The sequence below is a fragment of the Mya arenaria genome, chromosome 4, assembly GCF_026914265.1.
Source record: "Mya arenaria isolate MELC-2E11 chromosome 4, ASM2691426v1".
NCBI lineage: Eukaryota > Metazoa > Mollusca > Bivalvia > Myida > Myidae > Mya > Mya arenaria.
In genome coordinates this window covers 54,100,421-54,119,970 of record NC_069125.1, presented here as the reverse complement: position 1 = coordinate 54,119,970, position 19,550 = coordinate 54,100,421, and the positions used below count along the sequence as shown (strand labels likewise).

At 33.7% G+C, this 19,550-nt stretch overlaps 1 protein-coding gene across 1 annotated transcript; it reads left to right on the top strand.

Annotated features, from left to right (window-relative positions):
* Nucleotides 1-6,341: 6,341 nt before the first annotated feature.
* On the top strand, nt 6,342-19,255 carry LOC128233043 (uncharacterized). Its single transcript, XM_052946909.1, has 2 exons — nt 6,342-6,930; nt 18,458-19,255. Exons 1-2 carry the CDS (start codon nt 6,834-6,836, stop codon nt 19,126-19,128), a joined length of 768 nt encoding a protein of 255 aa, XP_052802869.1. The 5' UTR covers nt 6,342-6,833; the 3' UTR covers nt 19,129-19,255.
* The last annotated feature ends 295 nt before the right edge of the window (nt 19,256-19,550 follow it).

The following is a 19,550-nucleotide window of genomic DNA, read 5'->3' as shown; positions in this document are numbered from 1 at the left end:
CTACTCCTGTCCTTATTAAGAATGCGGGTTTTATCGCTTATTCTTTAGCTATAGGTTTTTCAACTTGTCAGTGATGGCGATAAGATTGAATGTGGTTGAAACAGATCGGTGACAAGTCTGCGAATCGTGTGCAACTGAACAGGTACTGGTCGATGACACGTTGTCAATTGATCACCGATCAAATCATAATGCAAAAAAAATTATTCAGAATCAAAATTTTCCTTAGGTATCATGTTATAAACTGAATAGTTGCACTTGCTGCGCATGCAACGACTTAATGAAAATGCTGCAGTTTTGTGCCAGGATGGTGTACAAACTTTGTTTGTTATCTATCCTTTACGCATCAAAATGATGAGTGGAAATAATTAAGGTAATAAAAAGTGAACACTGTGAATACTGTCGACAAAATGATGTTGTTAATCTTAGACGGGTCTCTTTATATATAGACGGTGAAATATTGCAAACTCAATGTTTAGCGTATGATTGGTGCAAGCTTAAAAAATACTTTAAACTAATCAGTATACTTCGATTCGTCGGTCGCCCCTTTTTCGCCGATCAATGACAGATAATTTAGTTCAAAATTATTTGTTTTACAACGATTGCAAAACAAGTTATAACACTATCATATCAATCACTCTCGTTAGCGCGATGTTACGCGAAAATGTGGTCTTGTGTTGTGGGGGAAAACCGGAGTACCAGGACGAAACCCACTTGTCCGGCTTGTTGACCACAAAGCCGCTAGGGTGCAAAAGAGTCAACACTCTTGTCTTGATGAAACTGAGTGCCGCATCGTGTTAGCCAATTTGCGATTAAACAAAACCGATCGGAGACGAGACCTATAGGAGATCAATAAAACCCCTGAGCGACCAGATCGGTCTCATCTAGTCTTTTGAACATTCCGATTTTGTTTTACTACTGCTCTGAAACGTTGCAGCTCCCTTGGTGAAAACTTTCGGAGACGATGCGATTCGCAGTTTAGAGTATGTAATCATAAACAAAAACAATTATAATTATTCAAATCTTAACACAAATAATGCCACAATTGAATGCTGTTAATATGGTACATACAACCCTTTTATCGTGTTTATTTACAATGGTGTAATGGATATGGTCCCCGAGTGATTTTTCTTGTATATCTTTTAATCGTTATATCTATCAAATTAATTTCATGCCTGAACTGATCACCGCGATTATCATAATTTCAGCTTTGCAGCGTTCAACAAAATTCAGACAAGTTGAAATTTCGACCAAGTATTGCATCATAAAAATACAAGCAAATCTAAAATAGTTCACACTTGTAGAAGCAGAAAATAGCATAGTCTTTTAAAGGATAAGAAATAATTTCATATCTTTTCTGTCAAAAATTTATTTAGAAAGTAACGTCGCTTAAATGTTTGTTTATATCGGTTGTGACCCCATGGTGACCCATGTGAGATCCCCTTTCAGCTACGTGATTCCTCACCCTGGTATTGATCTGTATGTCTAAAAAATTGCTCTTCAAGTACACGTGAACCTTCTTGTTCTTGTACGTATCCGTACTTTTATTGTACGTTTTGTTCCCCAACAACAAATCTGTTTTCTCTAAATTGTAGATTGCTACTTCGACCGCTGACTCAGTGTGTTGCGCGGAAACGTTGAACAAGATAAACGCAGAGAACATTCGTTCTCCTTTGCAATTGTTTCAGCTGATAGCACGTTTGCATGACCTATTCTTTTTTTCAGCACGCGCAAAGTTGTTGGCAGGTTGAACACAAAGATAAGAAGGCTAAAAAGCAATATATTTCGTCCATCAGCGAGTATAAGTGTTGGCCGGCTTGTTTCGGTATGAATGACTTGGTGATTTTTAAAATTTAAATAAATTTCAACATATCTTTATAAAAGCGAAAGTAAAAATTATATTCTCAATGTATACGTCGAAAACGCCTGTATACGTCGAAGACGACTTAAATGATGAGATAACGCCGTTGCAAATTAGATACTGAGAAAATTTATTTAACATTATACCTGTTTTTCGTCTTAAGAATGTCTTAATTTATCATGATTCGGTTTCAGTCCATTTAAAACTGTTATCGTTTTTATCTCTCAGAAAACAGTCGCAACATTGCTTTTTGTGGTACCTCTCACGATAATTGGTATACCATATCGAAGAACACTTGCAAATCTGTTAAAATTCAAACTTAAGTAAAGCTAGGAATGGTTTCCTAATAAAGATTTATGTGTCTTACTGTATCAGCCTCACATGTCATTGGAGCCTAAGCAATGGCCTCGTGTTGTCTTTGATGAGTCTCAACGACTTTAATATTGTTTTTATATTCTTGCTGATATTACCATTACGAGTCTTTTGTAAATACACAACCCTTACGTTAAAAGGTAAAATAATCAATTTTTACACTAAAACCAACCGATAATACATCTGCGTGGAATGTTGATTACCAGTGGAAAGAAAGTTGGTGATCTTGTGGCATCTTTTAAAAAAAGAAACAGCCTCGCATTTAGAGTTTGCTAGAGAACAACTTTTTCAACAATGAATGATAATAAACAAGTGTGTATACATAGTTGGTTGTACACTGTATGACATTAAAACAAAGCTTAAAGATACACTCTTACTCCCAGATAAAATTTACCCAAATTAATAATATTGTTTTAAAATTCCAAAAAGTATGAACAAATGTCGAAAACAATGGTTCTTATGAAGGATACCGAGTTTAAATTGAAAGAAATGCGCACAAAACACCGTATTTCTACCTTATAAGACTATAGTAGACCACAGTAAATCTTTTAGCATTCACCAATCATTTAATATTTTTGCGCTTTCTGCTATTAAATACACGGTTACCATCTTGTTATCAGTTATTAATATTTTCCATAAATGCATTATTTAGTAAGTAGTTAAAGGTTTATCAGTCAAAAATAATGATTGTTATACATGTGTATGTATTGATTTTGAATAAGAGATTCACTTTAAATAACAAACACGATTTTTATTCATGCCTTACCATCTTCAAAAACAGATTGACATACTTATTCTAAATCTAAATCGAACTTTACTATGACACCTTATGTTAAAATGAAAAACAAAACGATGTGGCATATTTGGACTTTAGTATACAATATTGCAGATAATTATTAGAATCGGCAACGTATGTAGACAGTTATACTAATTATATCTATCAAATGTTTCCGGTCCGGATAGAAACATCCGACCCGAGTACTCGGTCGTAAGCCGGTTGTAGGCTTGCCGAGTTACCAGCCACACAGCGTGGCTAAAGGTCGGAATTTGAGATCCATCCCGGAAACATTAAAGTAGAAAACACATTTTCTTTAGCAAAAAGCGCTTACGACCTTGAATGACGTCATGATGAATAGTAATTTTAGATCACTGTTCACTTCTAAAATGTTTTCTAAAAATCGCGTTTTGAAATTATTAATTTTTATTTTTAATTGAAAGTCTTGCTTACTTATTTATTTCATTGCGTTTTATTGAAATGACATTATTCACTTTTCATAAACCATACATTCATTTTTTTAGATGTGGCGCGTTGTTTCGCGTGACTCAACTTGCACGGGGTAAGTCAGATGGAATTTTCCAGCATGGCTAAATTAACCGGAAATGTGCAAGAATGAGCAGTAACAAGCATTATCAGGAACCTCAATGTCAAACACAGTTTACATCTTGCATGAAGTCTCAGCGTAGAATTAAGTTTTAATAACCATTCACATCACTCATAGCAAAAAATGTGTAGGCCTATACACACACACTTATGTACTAATTGTGCTTGACTGTAATTATATTGTAAAGGCATTTAGTTTCTTGCGTAGCTCAATACGATCCGTAGTTTAGGATGGCAGTTATATCAATTCATTTAAACGCTGGTCATGAACATCGAAGAATTCAGCGGGATAAAAAATGATTGATAAGTTTAATATGTTACCCTACGACTGTCTATAAATGATATAAAATGAAACTAAAGGTATTGTCTGCGTTGCAAATCCATTGAAATTAAAGACGCATTTCACGTTAGTTGTGTTTGTCCTTATTTTAACGATATTATAAAAAACTTTCATAGATAAGTTGTATTTCTTAAGACCATCTGCGTTCAGTATTTACAATTATTAGAATCCAAAATTAGAATGAAACTGATATAACTATGCTTATTTGTAATGAAGTCCCTTAAAGACAGATATAATATTATTTATATCGGGACATAATTTAACAAATTTATTTCACCTCATTGGTATAGTTTGTTACACACATGACAAACCGTTTTAAACTGTAATGTTTGTATTGCTATTGTTTTTTATTATTTGTTTTGTGTTTTGCTTTTAATATAATGCATAAACACGTTGATATAATTCATATTAAAAAATGTATTTATTGATGAACAATAAACAAACCGGAAATAAACTGTCTGTCCGTCCGTCTGTCTGTCTGTCTGTCTGTAAAGACAATTATTTTACCCAAAGTCCAACAAATTACCTTCATTTAGTATTCCATTAGTTTGACGTAACTCATGCACCTAAAGATTATGAGTGGAATTTAAGCGAAGTACTTACAGGTGGGCAAACCAATCATCCTATTTTTTCAAATTGGACGAAAAAATAGACCATAATGAATTGAAGTTTCCACGTTAAATTAAGTATTTGCCTACGAGGCCTTATCTTCTGTATTGCTTACGTTATCAAAACAGTCCTAAGTGTGTCTGTTATCTTTGACTGTAACACTGATCTATTTCCCAGTCACAATAGTCTGAGATAATGTTACGAGATAAGGAAACCGCAGCACTTGGTTCGTTCAGTTCACTTCGTGTATTACGTCATTGCTGATTACATAAGCTTTTAGATTTCCGTCACGATTGAAAACCGCTATAAGCATAAAACAGCCAAACAAAATGCAAATACATTTTCTAATCTGGTCGAACTTTATATAATAGTATTTTAATAGGGCTTAAACATTTTCCGTTGTGATACATTGATACGTGTGTAGATTATTAAAAAAATAAATAACATATCTAAAAGACGCTGTTATCGGAATAGCTAAAACATTTGTTCCAACGTAGCTTCACAATAATATAAAATTATAGAAATTTGCAGTGGTTTGTTAAATTATTTGCACTTTTGCTTTAAAATTACGTACGGTTCCTGGGGTTTCCATCGGAATATAACATTCTCAGCATCTCCATTAAAATCACGCATACGGTGAAAGAGAAAAGTGTGTGCATTTGTAAAGTAAGGAATATGAAGTTAAATACATTAAGATTACCAGTTGCATCGAGAAATGTTAATGTGACGAAAATTATCGATGCACATATAAATTAAATTTCAATTTACCATGTTCATAATAGTTTGAAGTCAATTTGTTTTATACTTCCCACATTAGAATGAAATGTATTACCAACATGTATTCCTGATATGAATACGAATCGCAAGTTGCATCAAACAATATCAAATCAGTCCGATTTGCAGTCTAACATTAAATAGTTTGACTATCATTTTAACAATACATCATCTTATATTACACGATCAATTATCAACTTATTCAGGCCAAGACCGTTTGGTTTACGTAGTAGCGAAAAAAATGTGTCCGTCCGCACACAATTTTAACTCGTACGAGTCCCTAAAATTAATAACCAGTCGCACCGCACACCTATATACACACGAGAGGGGAGCTTTTGTTCAATTTTTGTAAGATGCTTTTGAAATTGTTAACGTTCGAAACCCCCTACATAAATGTTCTGCTATGTAATTCATCAGACTGAACAATATGGAAACAAACTGCGTGCAAATAGAATCAGAATCGCGATTAGTTACCAAGAAATTCTATAGACAAAAGGCATGCAGTCCAGCGGTTATTGAAGCGTGTAAACGACGATTACGATTATATTTGTCTGTCTGACAATGACAGGAATATATAGGCGAATTTTGCACCCTGCTGGGAAACGTATGATCGAAATTCCATGAAAGCAAAGTACGACAGAGAATTAAATTCAACTATCCACGTGAACATATTTTTAGCAGGATTCACATAATGAACATAATTTGCTCCTGTTATACCCACTATAGACTCTCCATGGTACAATATGAAACAGGAATGCAAAATTGCTACCATCATTTGTGAATGACATATTCCTTAGAGAGTGATTATTGAACAATAGTTAACAAGAACACTTCTAATAAAGTGCTAAATTAATAAAACCATTAACTCTAACACCTTGTCAATGAGGACAAAGTAACACAGTATTGGCAGCTGGAAGATAGGTATTGGAAGTTTTAAAGAGTGACGCTGTAACGCGTTTTTACGGTGGCGATATCAGTCTCTATACGATAACGGGAGCCCGTTCCTTCCGACCACCTAGTCATTTCATCTATTGTTTTTATTTGCGTCACGAATGAAAGACTCGCTTGACGGGAAACGGGGAGTGTTCGGGGCCGCTCGGTGTAAACAAATAACGGCGATAAAGAAACATTTCGTCATTTCTGAGACTAAATTTAACTCGCTTAACTCCAATATAAAGGAAACATTTATGTTATTGCAACACAAATTGTAGGAAGCTAGGCGGTATGACGATAGTTGGTTTGTCGGTAATGTGTTTCTCTTAAAAGTAGATCGGGCTATTGCAGTTCAATATTCAGGGTGTGCGGACCAATAACATACTACAGACCAGAACACTGTTTTTGTATTAAATGGTTCTTAAACTGAAACCATTGTGACACAGGATTGTTTGAAACATACAGCGTCACGTTTATTGAAGACATTATTGAATAACCATCTGGTACTTCCGATAAAGTTCGTCTTTTTGTTTGCATTGAACTGTGAGACTGAAATAGCGTAAAGCATGGACCCGTTTGCTGTGACTACTTGTGTATACTTTTGCTTATATCTGTCTTCTAATATCATAATAGCCCACGGAATACCTGTGCCAGAAATTGAAGGTTGGTATTTAATAGTATAATAATTATTTATAATTATCAATGCAAAAAAGATAGACATATTAATATAATTTATAAATAAATGAGTAAGTACATCGATAAAATCTGTTTAAAAAAACACTGATCATTATTATTTTCATTAATTAAAATGCATTACTGTTATTTGTTGTATGGTAAGTATAGATAAAACACTTTACTATGATTATTATTATTATTATTATTATTATTATTATTATTATTATTGAGTTAGTGAGTTTATTTTTGTAGATCGATATTGTATGGTGTAAAAAGATGCCTTAAAATATTTATATTTTAACCATGAGAGAAAAACGTTTAAAAACATGAAAAAGCGCGCTTAAGGGTAACGTAAAAACAAAGAAGATGAAATCATATCTTATGCATTGATTCATGATCGCGCTCAACTTATTCTCGTCTTTAAAGCTGCACTCTCACAGATTGAACGTTTTGACAACTTTTTTTATTTTTTTGTCTCGGAACGAGGAAATTTATGCGAAAATGCATGGAAACTAGTGGTATGAGACTGCTGACAAAAAATCAGATCGAAGGTTTCATATTTAAGTTAAAAAATTGATGTTTTATGCATTTTTCTTAAACCGTTAGTAACGCTTTTAGCCATAAAACATTAATTTTCGAATGGAAACATGAAACTCTGCGATCTGATCTTTTGTCAGCAGTCTTATATCACTTGTTTGCAGATATTTACGCAAAAGTTGGCTCATTCCAAGACAAAAAATTTAAAAGTTGTCAAAACGGTAAATCTGTTAGAGTGCAGCTCTAAGTTATTAGTTAATAAGTCCATATGACTATGTTTAAATCCTTTAATACCTTTCTGTTTACGTAATTTGAATATGTTTATTCTTTAAGTCGAAACACAAATGTTTGTATTTTAACTCTATTTTTTTTTAAAGAACCTTTTGAAAGAAACGAATGACTACAAAAGAGTCATTTGATACTCCATCAACCATGAACAACAACGAAAACATCAACATCAGCATTAGTTGAACAAGAAGAAAAAAAATGTACCAAAGTTAAACATAGCAACTGTGTCCCAGATGTTTTGAACACCATAGTTATCTTAATGACCATCAATGTCGGTATGGACACCTTTACTAAATATTGCCATTGAAACACAAGCCGACAAGTGAATAAAACTGTTTGACTATATCAATACTAAAAAGATTATATCGACTTCGATCGCAACCACGTTAATGATCCTTTGTCTTTTAAACTATTTTAGATTTTTTAAATAAATTTTCCATTTCCAATTTCTATATAAATGGACTTTTTTTGAAAACCCCGATTTCATACCAGACGGACCTATATCAGGTATATCACTATTGTAGTTTTTAAAAAAAAATGGTCAAATTTTAACACTTTCACATAAAACTAAACACTTTTAAAGAAATTCCGAAATAAAAACCCACACTACGGAAAAGTGTGGGGTCGGATGGAAAGAAAATAGGGTCGGTTGGGTTAGTGGATATTTTTACACCTCAATAGTCACGGTACAAATACGTAATACAAAACTAAAAACAATTTCAAAGTTGCACCATCGAAGATTTGTCTTGTGTCATATGCAATTTCACTAAGGGCTCCGCGCTCAGCGACCTTAACAAACGTGGTTTGCGAGGTTTTGCTCCAATATAAGAAATCAAATGGACGGTAGTATTCATTGGGTTACTATTATTTTAAAAGCTTCATTATGAAAGTTTATATATTTAAAAGAAAATGATTTTTTTTCTTTCAAAAATTAAAAATAAATCATTTTTCCGTATAAATTTATAACATACATCATTTTAAAAAATGCAAATACTATTTACATTTTACATTAAAGCGTATGGAAATGTTTGTAATCTGAAACTATGGAATGAGTAATGTTAGCTTATAGAATATTTTAAATCTAATCGCCAAAAAACCCACATATTGCTAACAGGACAATGTAAATTCTCTGGTTATTTTACATTGGAGTATCCTTTTGTCATTTGCGTGCCTGTACTATAAGCAAGCCCCTACATATATTTTTAATCTCAATTACTATATTTGAGTTATTTGTCTCTAGAGAGCTAACATTTCATCACAGCGAATACATCCTTCGATTGAATATTTAAGTGTTAATATGAATGCGAAGGTTAAAACTTGACTGACTTTATTAAATATTCTTATTTTTTAAAAAGGATCAAACACAAAATCATGTTATTTAACTAATGTGTTTTATTTGCGACATCCGCTTCCTTTTGATTCATAAGAACAGTTAAAAATATAAATCAATGATACACGACATGTTTCATTTATACAAGAAAGTCGATAAGGATGTGAAATTATAGACACATCAGATTCCTTGTACTTATAGAGGTTAAATTATTTAAGTATTTTAGAAAAGGCTGATTTACCTTACACATATATAGACACGAACGAATCTACTAGTATATTGGATCTAACATTAGCAATCTAATACAAAACAATATGAATCAAGCGAGGAAAACATTATTATGCGAGCATATGTCAAGCTTTATACTGTTTTAGTAAGGAGTTTCATTATTTTTGTATTCAATGGCAACGAATCTAACATTCCTTTTAGCATACGACGCATTCGAATGTAAACGAAGAATGAAATTTGCGGTATTTTTTTGGTAAAAGCATTGAGGCTATATAAGTTGAAAGAAATGACGTCAATTTAATATACATGTATAACACTAGTGTAAATAACGTAATCGCAGTATTTACAATATTATTCAACTCGTTCATGAAATAAGTAAGCGAGCGTTTGGTGAGCTTACTAACATATTTCCTGGACGAGTTGATTAGTTAACATTGTGTATTATATGATGACGAGTGTCAGATTCTTTATATTACATGTTTTTACAGTATAACAATAGCAAAAACGACTTACGTGGTTCAACAGCTCTAGTGATGAGCAGATTACCACAAAGCAATGCCATTTCTTGCGCTACATGCATTGCAGACATGTTGTACCCGGCATAATATAAACATACTATAAAACCACAGAAACATTTGATCCATTTAATTCTGTTTATAAGAAGATAGCATACCTAAATGATATCCAATACGAACAATAACAACAACACTTTACTTTTTACGAAATTTATGTTTTGTTTTAAATTCTGACGTCATTTCCGGAAATATGACGTCATAATTTGTGATACGTTTATGACATAATTTCAAGTTTCAATACATAAAATATTGACCGCCTTTGAAATGTTGTCATGAAATCAAGACGAAATACCACGCTTTTCTCTTAAAGGGACTGTCTCACAGATTTGCACCAAAAAAAGTTTTTTTCTGTAACGAATCTTAGGACATTTATCTAATATAATGTGTTACGCTTTGATGTCATTATTGTAAAAAAAGTACCAAAATTAAAAAAAAAGATTGGGTCGGAGATCGGGTTCGAACCCGCGTCGCCAAAATATGTGGACCAGCGTGTTCCTTACTGAGCTATCAAGGCTTTTACTAACTAAATGACATAATTAATCTATAAACCTACCTCGGTAATATCACGTGATAACACCGACTAGCCAATCACGTATAAGGAATGAATTCTATCTGGTAGACTAACCCCGTAATCTTCTTTAATGGAAAAATACGAAATAACTGCTAAACTTAAATAAATTGTAAACTATGTGTTACTTCCATTAGTAAGTTTCAATGCATTGTACACATCGATGCCAAGTTTATGTCATATATTCGACAATTTTATTTTTTTCCGCTATTTTATCATCTGTGAGACAGTCCCTTTAAGAATTCGATGGAAAACGTACTACTGTATTCAAATATATTTTCTTTTCAACATAAGTACAAAATAAGGAATAAACGTATTATTGCTAGAATATTGCCATTTGAGCAATTATTTTTGCCAATTAATTTGTTTACAGATATGCGGATTGATATATTTTCTGACCAATAGAAACTGAGCAAAGTTAAATTACACATGTATACTACAGAAAAAGACGAGATGGCTATATTCAACCGGACACAAGGTTTAGCATGATATAAAACTGAATATGACACGGAATTTAAATGCTTCAAATTACTATCGAAGAGCTTACTTCTTTTTAAAACAATACGAAAAGTGAAACCAGTTAAAAAGATGTTGAATCTACCTGCACCATTCCTTAAAAATATGTTGCAAAGTTATGTATGGTTATTTTAAACGAGCAATGTTTTGCTTAAAAAGACAACGGTAACTTGAAATGTTCATGCTATTTTTTAATTTGTGGAACACGATACATGTATAAGGAATACACGTTTAAATTCTTTATTAAATATTTAACAGAATATCGGACGAGCCAAAAAGAAGACTAGTTAATTCATTTTGACGATTTCAAGCTATATTGTGATAGTTTAGGTCGTGTGCCTGGTGCCGCTAAACAGGGCTTATTTTTGAATTTTCGACTACTGGGCTTTTTTCGTTGTATATTTGAAACAAAGCACTGTCTTTGGTGGAAATGAAAATATGTTTAGTTGAGTTGCGTGGTATTTCTTGAATAACAACAATTAACAGATAATGAGGGCTTTTGACATGTCGGTGTTCTTTTCTTAAAGCGTTACAGCGAATATGAATAATTGATACATATTTCTATCAAAGCCAGGCAATGTATGCAATAAACCAGCTGCAAGCGGAGAAAGACTTGTATCTGATGGGGGACGTTAAACACAGACTCGACATAGACCACAAAAATGCGATTTACAATAGATATAGATATCTCTTCAGACGATTTTAAACCGCAGCTTAAATAGCATTAAGGAATTTCGATTGAAGTGGAAGATGATAACAACACCTTGAATTGGCGATTTCAATAAATTTTAACCATCCGTTTTAAAACACAAATATGTTTGCGAGGTCTGTTAGACATGTGTCCTTTTTCTTTATGCCATACACAATTGGTTTATGCTAAGCGTCAACCATTAGTGAGAAAACCTAATCAGCTATCCTGGAAAAGAAACGAACCCCCGAATGTTGAAGAAATTAGTGATATCTTATGAATATAGACACCAGAGGCTCCTTAGTCCATTCTGGTTCATTCTCAATTGTAAGACAGATTTCAACTGCAAATTGAGTTCAAATAAAACCTTATTTAAGTGTGTTAGTCATGGGAACACACAGAATGCATTCTTTTCTGATATCAAATGCCCAAAACCTATCAGACCACGGATGCTAAACATAAAAACGATTTGGTATGGTCTTAGTAACAAATCAACACATGTTTCATTAAGACTGTTAAAATTAAATATGATCTAGAGCAGCCATTGTATACAGTATTCGTATAATTCATTTTTTATTATTCATTCATTTCATAAATTATACTAGTAAAATGATGTTACTTTGCCTGTAAAACATACATACTGGTCCTTAAATTGCCATAGAAATGGAATCTTCTAAAGATGTCTCTGATAAAGGTAACATCCTTTCATACTATGAGGGGGACACTTCCGTGTCAGATGGCATTACAGCGGTTAGTAACATTTAATCACGGAGAGTCAGACGATACTTTCTTATTATGCACAGTTACCTTTGACTGCCAGTATAGATTCCAGTCTACTCACGAATGACTCGAGTGAAAAAACGTTGATTCTACCAAATAACCTACCTAGTGACTTAGATAATTCCATTCTGGGACAATTTGAAGACTGTTCACTGTTTCTGTTCATAGGTTTCGTGAGTAATAAAAACCCTCTTCTTTCAGACTTCAGACTTAAAAAGGTCACGATATTAACGTCCACAAATTGTTAATACCCAAACTGTACCACTGTTACGAAAATAGAAGAAATACTTCATTCTAACTGTTTGTGGTCTTCCGAAGTTTCCGATAAAAAAATAATAAGTAAACCGATATACAGTAATAAAGACATATATACGCTTAATATAACTCATTCTTTGTGATAAATAATTAAATCTTGTATTGTTTTTATACCGAAATGCGATATTTCTTTTCATTATCAGAACATATATTAATATGTTATAGAATACATGTACCAATATATTTCAAGATCTAGATTTCCAAACGTTTACTTACATTGGTGAGAGCATTCGAGGAAAACCCATGATTCTGTTCTACTTTTATCGTAAAGAATATTTATATTTTCGACCAGAAAATGTCATTCGTATCACTGCCGCGTCCGTCGATATTGTCCCCGCCGGGACAATGTTGTTCACTTGTTCATTTACCGTTTTGTGCATGAATTCGCAATACACATGTACTGTTGTGGTCTTTATACTCGTATTTTAATGTTCGCACTGTCTTTTTGATGTTCTATAAAAAATAAGTTAATATTTTTTTTTAAATCGTTTGAAGAAAACAAACGGCTGTCTCATAAAAGGCGGAACGTGTTTTTTTTTTAAATTTTCGACCAATCGATGTAAACTCTTACATTTTAGAATGCCGGTTACATAGAACTCTTATATCTAATCTAATCTGATTACAAATGAAAAACTGTTAGGTTTAATAGAAATTTGTTTTGACGTTCTGTCTTGCATCTCTATGCGCCCCAATATTAACGCAAAGACGAACGATCCATCCCAATCGGGCTCACATCGTCTCGTTATCGCACGCAAGAGTATAATCTTCGCTCAAATTGCGAATAATAAATTAGCACCGAAGAAAGAGACTAGTGTTTTGGTCTTTAAGCTTGCAATAACAGATTCATGGATATCGCAGGAAATCCAACTACATCTATGTCTGCGATATTCTACAATATTGTTCCCCTTAATATAAGACGTCTTATAAAATATTCATTTTAATAGGGAAACACAATAACCATGGAATAAGGGTATTGTTTAGCTATGTACTGCTCGTTGATACCCTTGCCACACAATCAGGACATTTCTTGAGACATGATTCCGATGTTTCAAAACGATCTGTCTTAGTCAAGTGTCAATAAAATGTATCTTCTTCAAAAAGGGTGTTCTTTAACAACTTCACCGTAATTTAAGGCACTGATATGAGAATTTTGCATAAGTTGGCGCTACGTATATGTTTTAGTTGATTTTGGCGATCGAGCGCAGGGATGCCACAGGCCGAGAAAGCTCGCACCATTTTCTGTAGATCGCCAAAATGAACCCTAACTTTTTTGGTGTTCGCTAAGTTGACCCAATAGCTCCGCTCTTTGTGTAGTCACGTGCATAGTACAGAACTTAACTGGGATGACCTTGTTAAGTCTGTTATACGTAAAGAACAATAATTGTTTAATGTGGATTTAATAGATGTTCATACCATTAGATAGCTGGATACACATTTATTTTCGAATTCGGATACATGACGTATGCTTCAACTGCCTCCAAAAAACGACACCCTTAACTTTCAATCATAGTTTCTTCGCTCATGTGCAGAAGGTAGAGCGATCTATGAAAAATTGACGACTTGACCAAATCATGTAGATCGATAAAATTTCCTCTACGAAAAAAGTGTTTATATTCATCGCCAAACCTCTTCTACGTGATATGGAGTTGCAGTGATTAAGGTAAATCCTCGATTGTCATTGATCCACAAATGTGTGCGAACACCAAATAAGAATAAAACTCCCTCCATCTTTCCGGCTGGCCTTTGCACCGTGTGTTTAATTCACTACGCGTGTGTTCGAGTTAATTTAGCGGAACTCGTAGCAAGAATTCGTGACACTATAGACATGACTTATGTATTAGAGGCTCGTGTTTGCTAAGGCACGATGTTTATGGCGTGAGCACGGTTATAGTACGAAACAGTGCAACACAATGCGAGTATTGTAAGACTTTATTAAAAGGTTTGCATAAATGTAGTATTAAAAACCATCTTCAAAAAACTATTTAAGCTGCGGGGAACAATTTGGGAGTAAAATAGCGGATATTGAGATGCATTTAAAGGATCACAATTTTATCAGCTTTAGGTGTTTCGGAGGAACGTGTTGATGCGTAATAAAATGAGCTCGTTGGGTTAAACGTGTAAAGTAAATCCCTAACGAGGAATAATCATACCCCTGTGACACTCACTATCAATCACGAATCATTGTTATATGCAACTGATCGTTCGGATCAGCCATTCAATTCTTTCATAAACAGGGATTTCCGAAATTCCCAATGACAAAGTAATTTGAATCGGACACAAGCTTTTATCCTGTCAATTAAGTTTCGTTGTCCTATGGGAATTCACGCTGTCGTTAAGAATATTGGATGCAACGGGACCATAGGGTGCGACTTAAATTTCAATTAGTTTTCTCAGCAATGTTTCAGGAGATTCCGTATCTGTGAATTAACATAAACAATGGTTTTCAAGAGATGAAAAAGTACGGATATTAATATTTCCTGGCGCGATATTAACAATATTCTTGTCACAAATTCTGCTACCATGTTATTCGCCAAAAAATAAAGAGATTAAATCAGAGCAAATTGTTCTATCCGATTATTGTTGATATTCACAACTGTTATATGGAAAACAAGAACATAATAACAATACAATTACTTAAGTCTATAGGTTCAATCATTATGAAAAGTGAGGCAATATGACCAGTTTTGGAACTGGGTGTAAACATGTGATAGTTGGTAAACGTATTTAACAAAGAGAAACGCCGGACGATGGCATGGGCTTGTCTTAGTTATTTAAGTAATATTTCGTATGTTTTGCTTGGAAGGTACATAATGTAAATTTTCGGACATAGTTTTTCTTGACACTATGAAATAAAAATATGACCACGGTAGACAACGTTAATTGAAAAAAAAACATAGACAAACGCAATGTTGAGAAATTCATTGATTAACTATTGCCTTGACCACGGCTTTGTTCCATATGCAATAGTGTTTATTGTAGAGTATATTATTAACTTTAAGAGTATTGAGCGGAAGTTGATATGACCGTGTTGACAACGTCATTGACCTAGCCCATTAAACGGTTAAGAGGTTACATTTAGTTGACAAGGGAAGAGTGCATTTTCCGGATTATTGTCAATGAATGATTGCCAACTGATACCTAGACCTATATTCGTACATTTGAGAAGAATCAAGTGCATTTATGAAACAGTATGAAACGTGTCTTTTAACATACGATTGTTGTGATTTATAGGGTAATACATTTAAGTGACACATGGACGACTCCAGAGATTACTCTGGCTGATACCAAAATTACATCAAACTAAATCCAAGATTCACGTAGAAAACGCTAAAACATATGTCTTGCTTAAGCGTTAAAAGCTAGACGGATATATCTCGTAGCATTAATCAGTGCAATTATATACACCATACATTCTCCATTAAAAGTGTTTACTTAATAAGTTGGAACATGGCAATGAAAATGAAAATAACGAAATAATCTGAGTAAAGTGTTTCTTGTTTTGCAGTCTCATTTATCTGCATGAAGAAAAATCGTCAAAATATAATTTTTGTAAATAGGGCGGTTTGAAATAACCGACTCGAGAGCTCATACGGAAGCCGGTAAACGAGAAATGATAAGGAAACGATATCTTTGTGTTAAATTTGACTCTGAAGTTTTACACACTTCATCAAAAAGAGCGTTCGTCGGACGGCAGGACGAAAATGTTCTCGAGCATCGTCGCTGTTTTTAATGGTTTTTAAATCTTTATAGTACTTGTTTTATTTAAACTTATCTGTTTGATTTAACCTTCTAAAAATTGCGTGTAATAATGTATCAAAATTTTATTCTGCAATTGCGCCTTGTGGCACGTAAGTTATCTTACACAGTGTGGTGAAGACAGAGATTTCCAGTTAATAAACTTATAATTTCGAAAAAATGCTCAAGAAAATATCCAATAATTTGATTGTTTTTTATAATAAACAAAGTTATTGTTGCAAACCCATGAACTGTGCAGAACAAAGTTTGTTTCATTTCAAACATTTCACACAACATTAACAATGAAATAGGTATAAAATGTACCCTTGATCATTGGTGAATTGTATTTTATACATATCATATTAGGCTAATAGATAGAAAGATAACTGTTCAATGCGTGATATAAAATAAAAAGGATATTTGAGGAGTTTATTGCAAATTTCTGCAAACAAATAAATCTTAACTTCAATCTTAAGTGTTCAATTCGTGATATAAAATAAAAAGGATATTTCAGCAGTTTATTGCCAATTTCTGCAAACAAATAAATCTAAACTTTATTCTTATAAAATATCCTAGGTACTCTACCAACCACGTTTTTTTGCACATTTCGAACATCGCCGCGATTTTTCCTTACCGCGTACGTTATCTTTTTTATCTAATTTTCACTATACGCGGCGATTGAAGCATAATGTCCACCGCGTTCCACCGAGTCGAGCCACCGCGATATGCGGCGATGCGAAGTGTTAATTAACGGCAATTATGGTAGCTGTCGATTTTCTGAAGGCGCATTCTTTGTTCCCGTCCTATACATATAATTCTAGTAAGTTTTATTAAAATAATACAATCTTGATACGTAATATAAAAATCTTGGTTTGTACTCAAAACGTAGTTTTATCGCTGAACATTATGCTTTGCAACTGCGAAAGTATTAAGAGGCTACTGTCACCTTGTTCGAAAAAATCTGATTTTCAAATGACTTCGTTATACTTGTGTGATTGTGAATAAGTACTATATTTGAATAAAACTGCACACGTTTTTCAATCGTTTGACTATTTCACTCAATATTTAAACGACACTATTATCAAGTTTGGGGGATGAGATTGTTTATCCTCGCAATGGAGTGGAATCTATTCTGCGAGCACGGTTAAATTTACATGTACAATCATCTATCTGTACCACCTTTACCTGTTGAAATACCTGCATATCGCGGTAAGTCGCATCGCGGCGAAACGCCGCGTGCATATTTTCGAAAGTCGAACGCGGTAGCAGAGATGAACGCGGCGATGAAACGCACCGCCGCTTTGGCTACGGAAATATATCGCCGCGATTTCCCGCGGTGGCAACTCGTTTTTATTGCAAAAAACGCGTGGTTGGTAGTGTATATGTAAGTGAATACTGTGAAAATTAAAACAAAAATGTTACTAATAAACATAAAATGGCATATAATTTCTGCATTTGTTCCATGCTAATACAATCGATAAAAGGTGGATATGCATTTTTATAAACCAAACATACCACAAAACACATAACGAACAATGTACAAATACGCGCACACATGCACGCCACAATTAATTATATTTTCTTCAAGACTTATGAGCCTGGACGTTTAATGTTTAAATAATTACACTAACAGAAAAGAAATGAATTTATATATCAGCCTAATACTTCAGTAGAGAACCTATGATATGTTATATCATACCGGAGTCATTTTACATATATTACCATAGTCCTTTTATACATATGCCAAAACAATGAACATAACCTCGTTCACTTTTGTACAAGCACAATATAATAAAATGAGCACCAGTATAGCTTATTATAATTATATATGCAAATTATTGAAAATAGTTCGTCAGCCGTTTTGTTTTTTTCCTATTCACGGATGAGTGGTAAAGAGCTATATATATATAATAAGAATTAGCAAAAGAAAAAAATGTATTTTTTTCCATTTTCAGATGAATTACAAAAGATCCGTATAGTGCGAAGTATCCATGCAATCAACGACCGCCTTTGTCCGCTCGGCACTAGTTCGGATCTGTGCTTTCAAAAGCATCTACAGTTGTATTTTAAGATGCAGGGAGGCGTTATGGACCCCGTCTCACAACGCAATATCGGTAAGCGAAGCTTCCCAGAGCCGGGGTCCAGAGATTTTGGGGAGGATGTTGGATGGAGTCGTGTTCCATCAAATGGAAGAAATTCCGCGGATGATATAGATCTGCAAGAAAGTCTTGACCAAATGCAAAGCTATCTTAATGAAGTCGCTTATGACAACAGGGGTAGTTATGTATTATCAAACGAGAAGGAGTTCGATACCATAAACAATGATATTTTAGATCAGTTACGTAGGAACGATAAAAACACAATACCAGAAGAATGGTTTGACCTTGAAGAAGATAATACGAATGAACCAGTGATAGACTTTATTTTAAAATCCATAGACAGAAAACAAGCTGTGAATTCTGAACATGTGTCTAGAAATTCAAAAACCAAACGCGATATAGAACGTTTACAGAAGCGTCAACTAGTGTGCCCGGACCACATGCCTTCTTCCACGTGCTTTAACAAGGCGTTAAGTTACTATGTTACACTTTTCAATACTGTACATAGACGGAACGCTTCGGGTTGATAACAAACAAGTAGAAACTTGTTTGTCTTTTTATTCAATGTTTTGATCAGGAAATTTAATGCATTCCTTCTGTTAAAAAGCCTCGAATTACCAGCAGAGATGATATAATCAGATTCCAAAAATTTAAAAGCCATTTATGAGTAATAAATTTAAAAGGTTAAAGATACATTTCTTTCTTATCATATGCAGACATGACAATTGATGTTATATCATTATTTTGATGTATACTATTGCATCAATATGTTATGTTGGTAAACAGTCTCGAGCTGTTTGTGTTTGGTTGTGTAGCCTTTGTATTTCGGTTGTAATTTATACATTAATGCCATATAACTAAGCCGTAGACGTACAACGGCGTCTGTTGTTGCATTGAATCTAAATCAGAGGTGTGCTGTTTGTCTGTTTTTAGAAAAAAGGTCGAACAG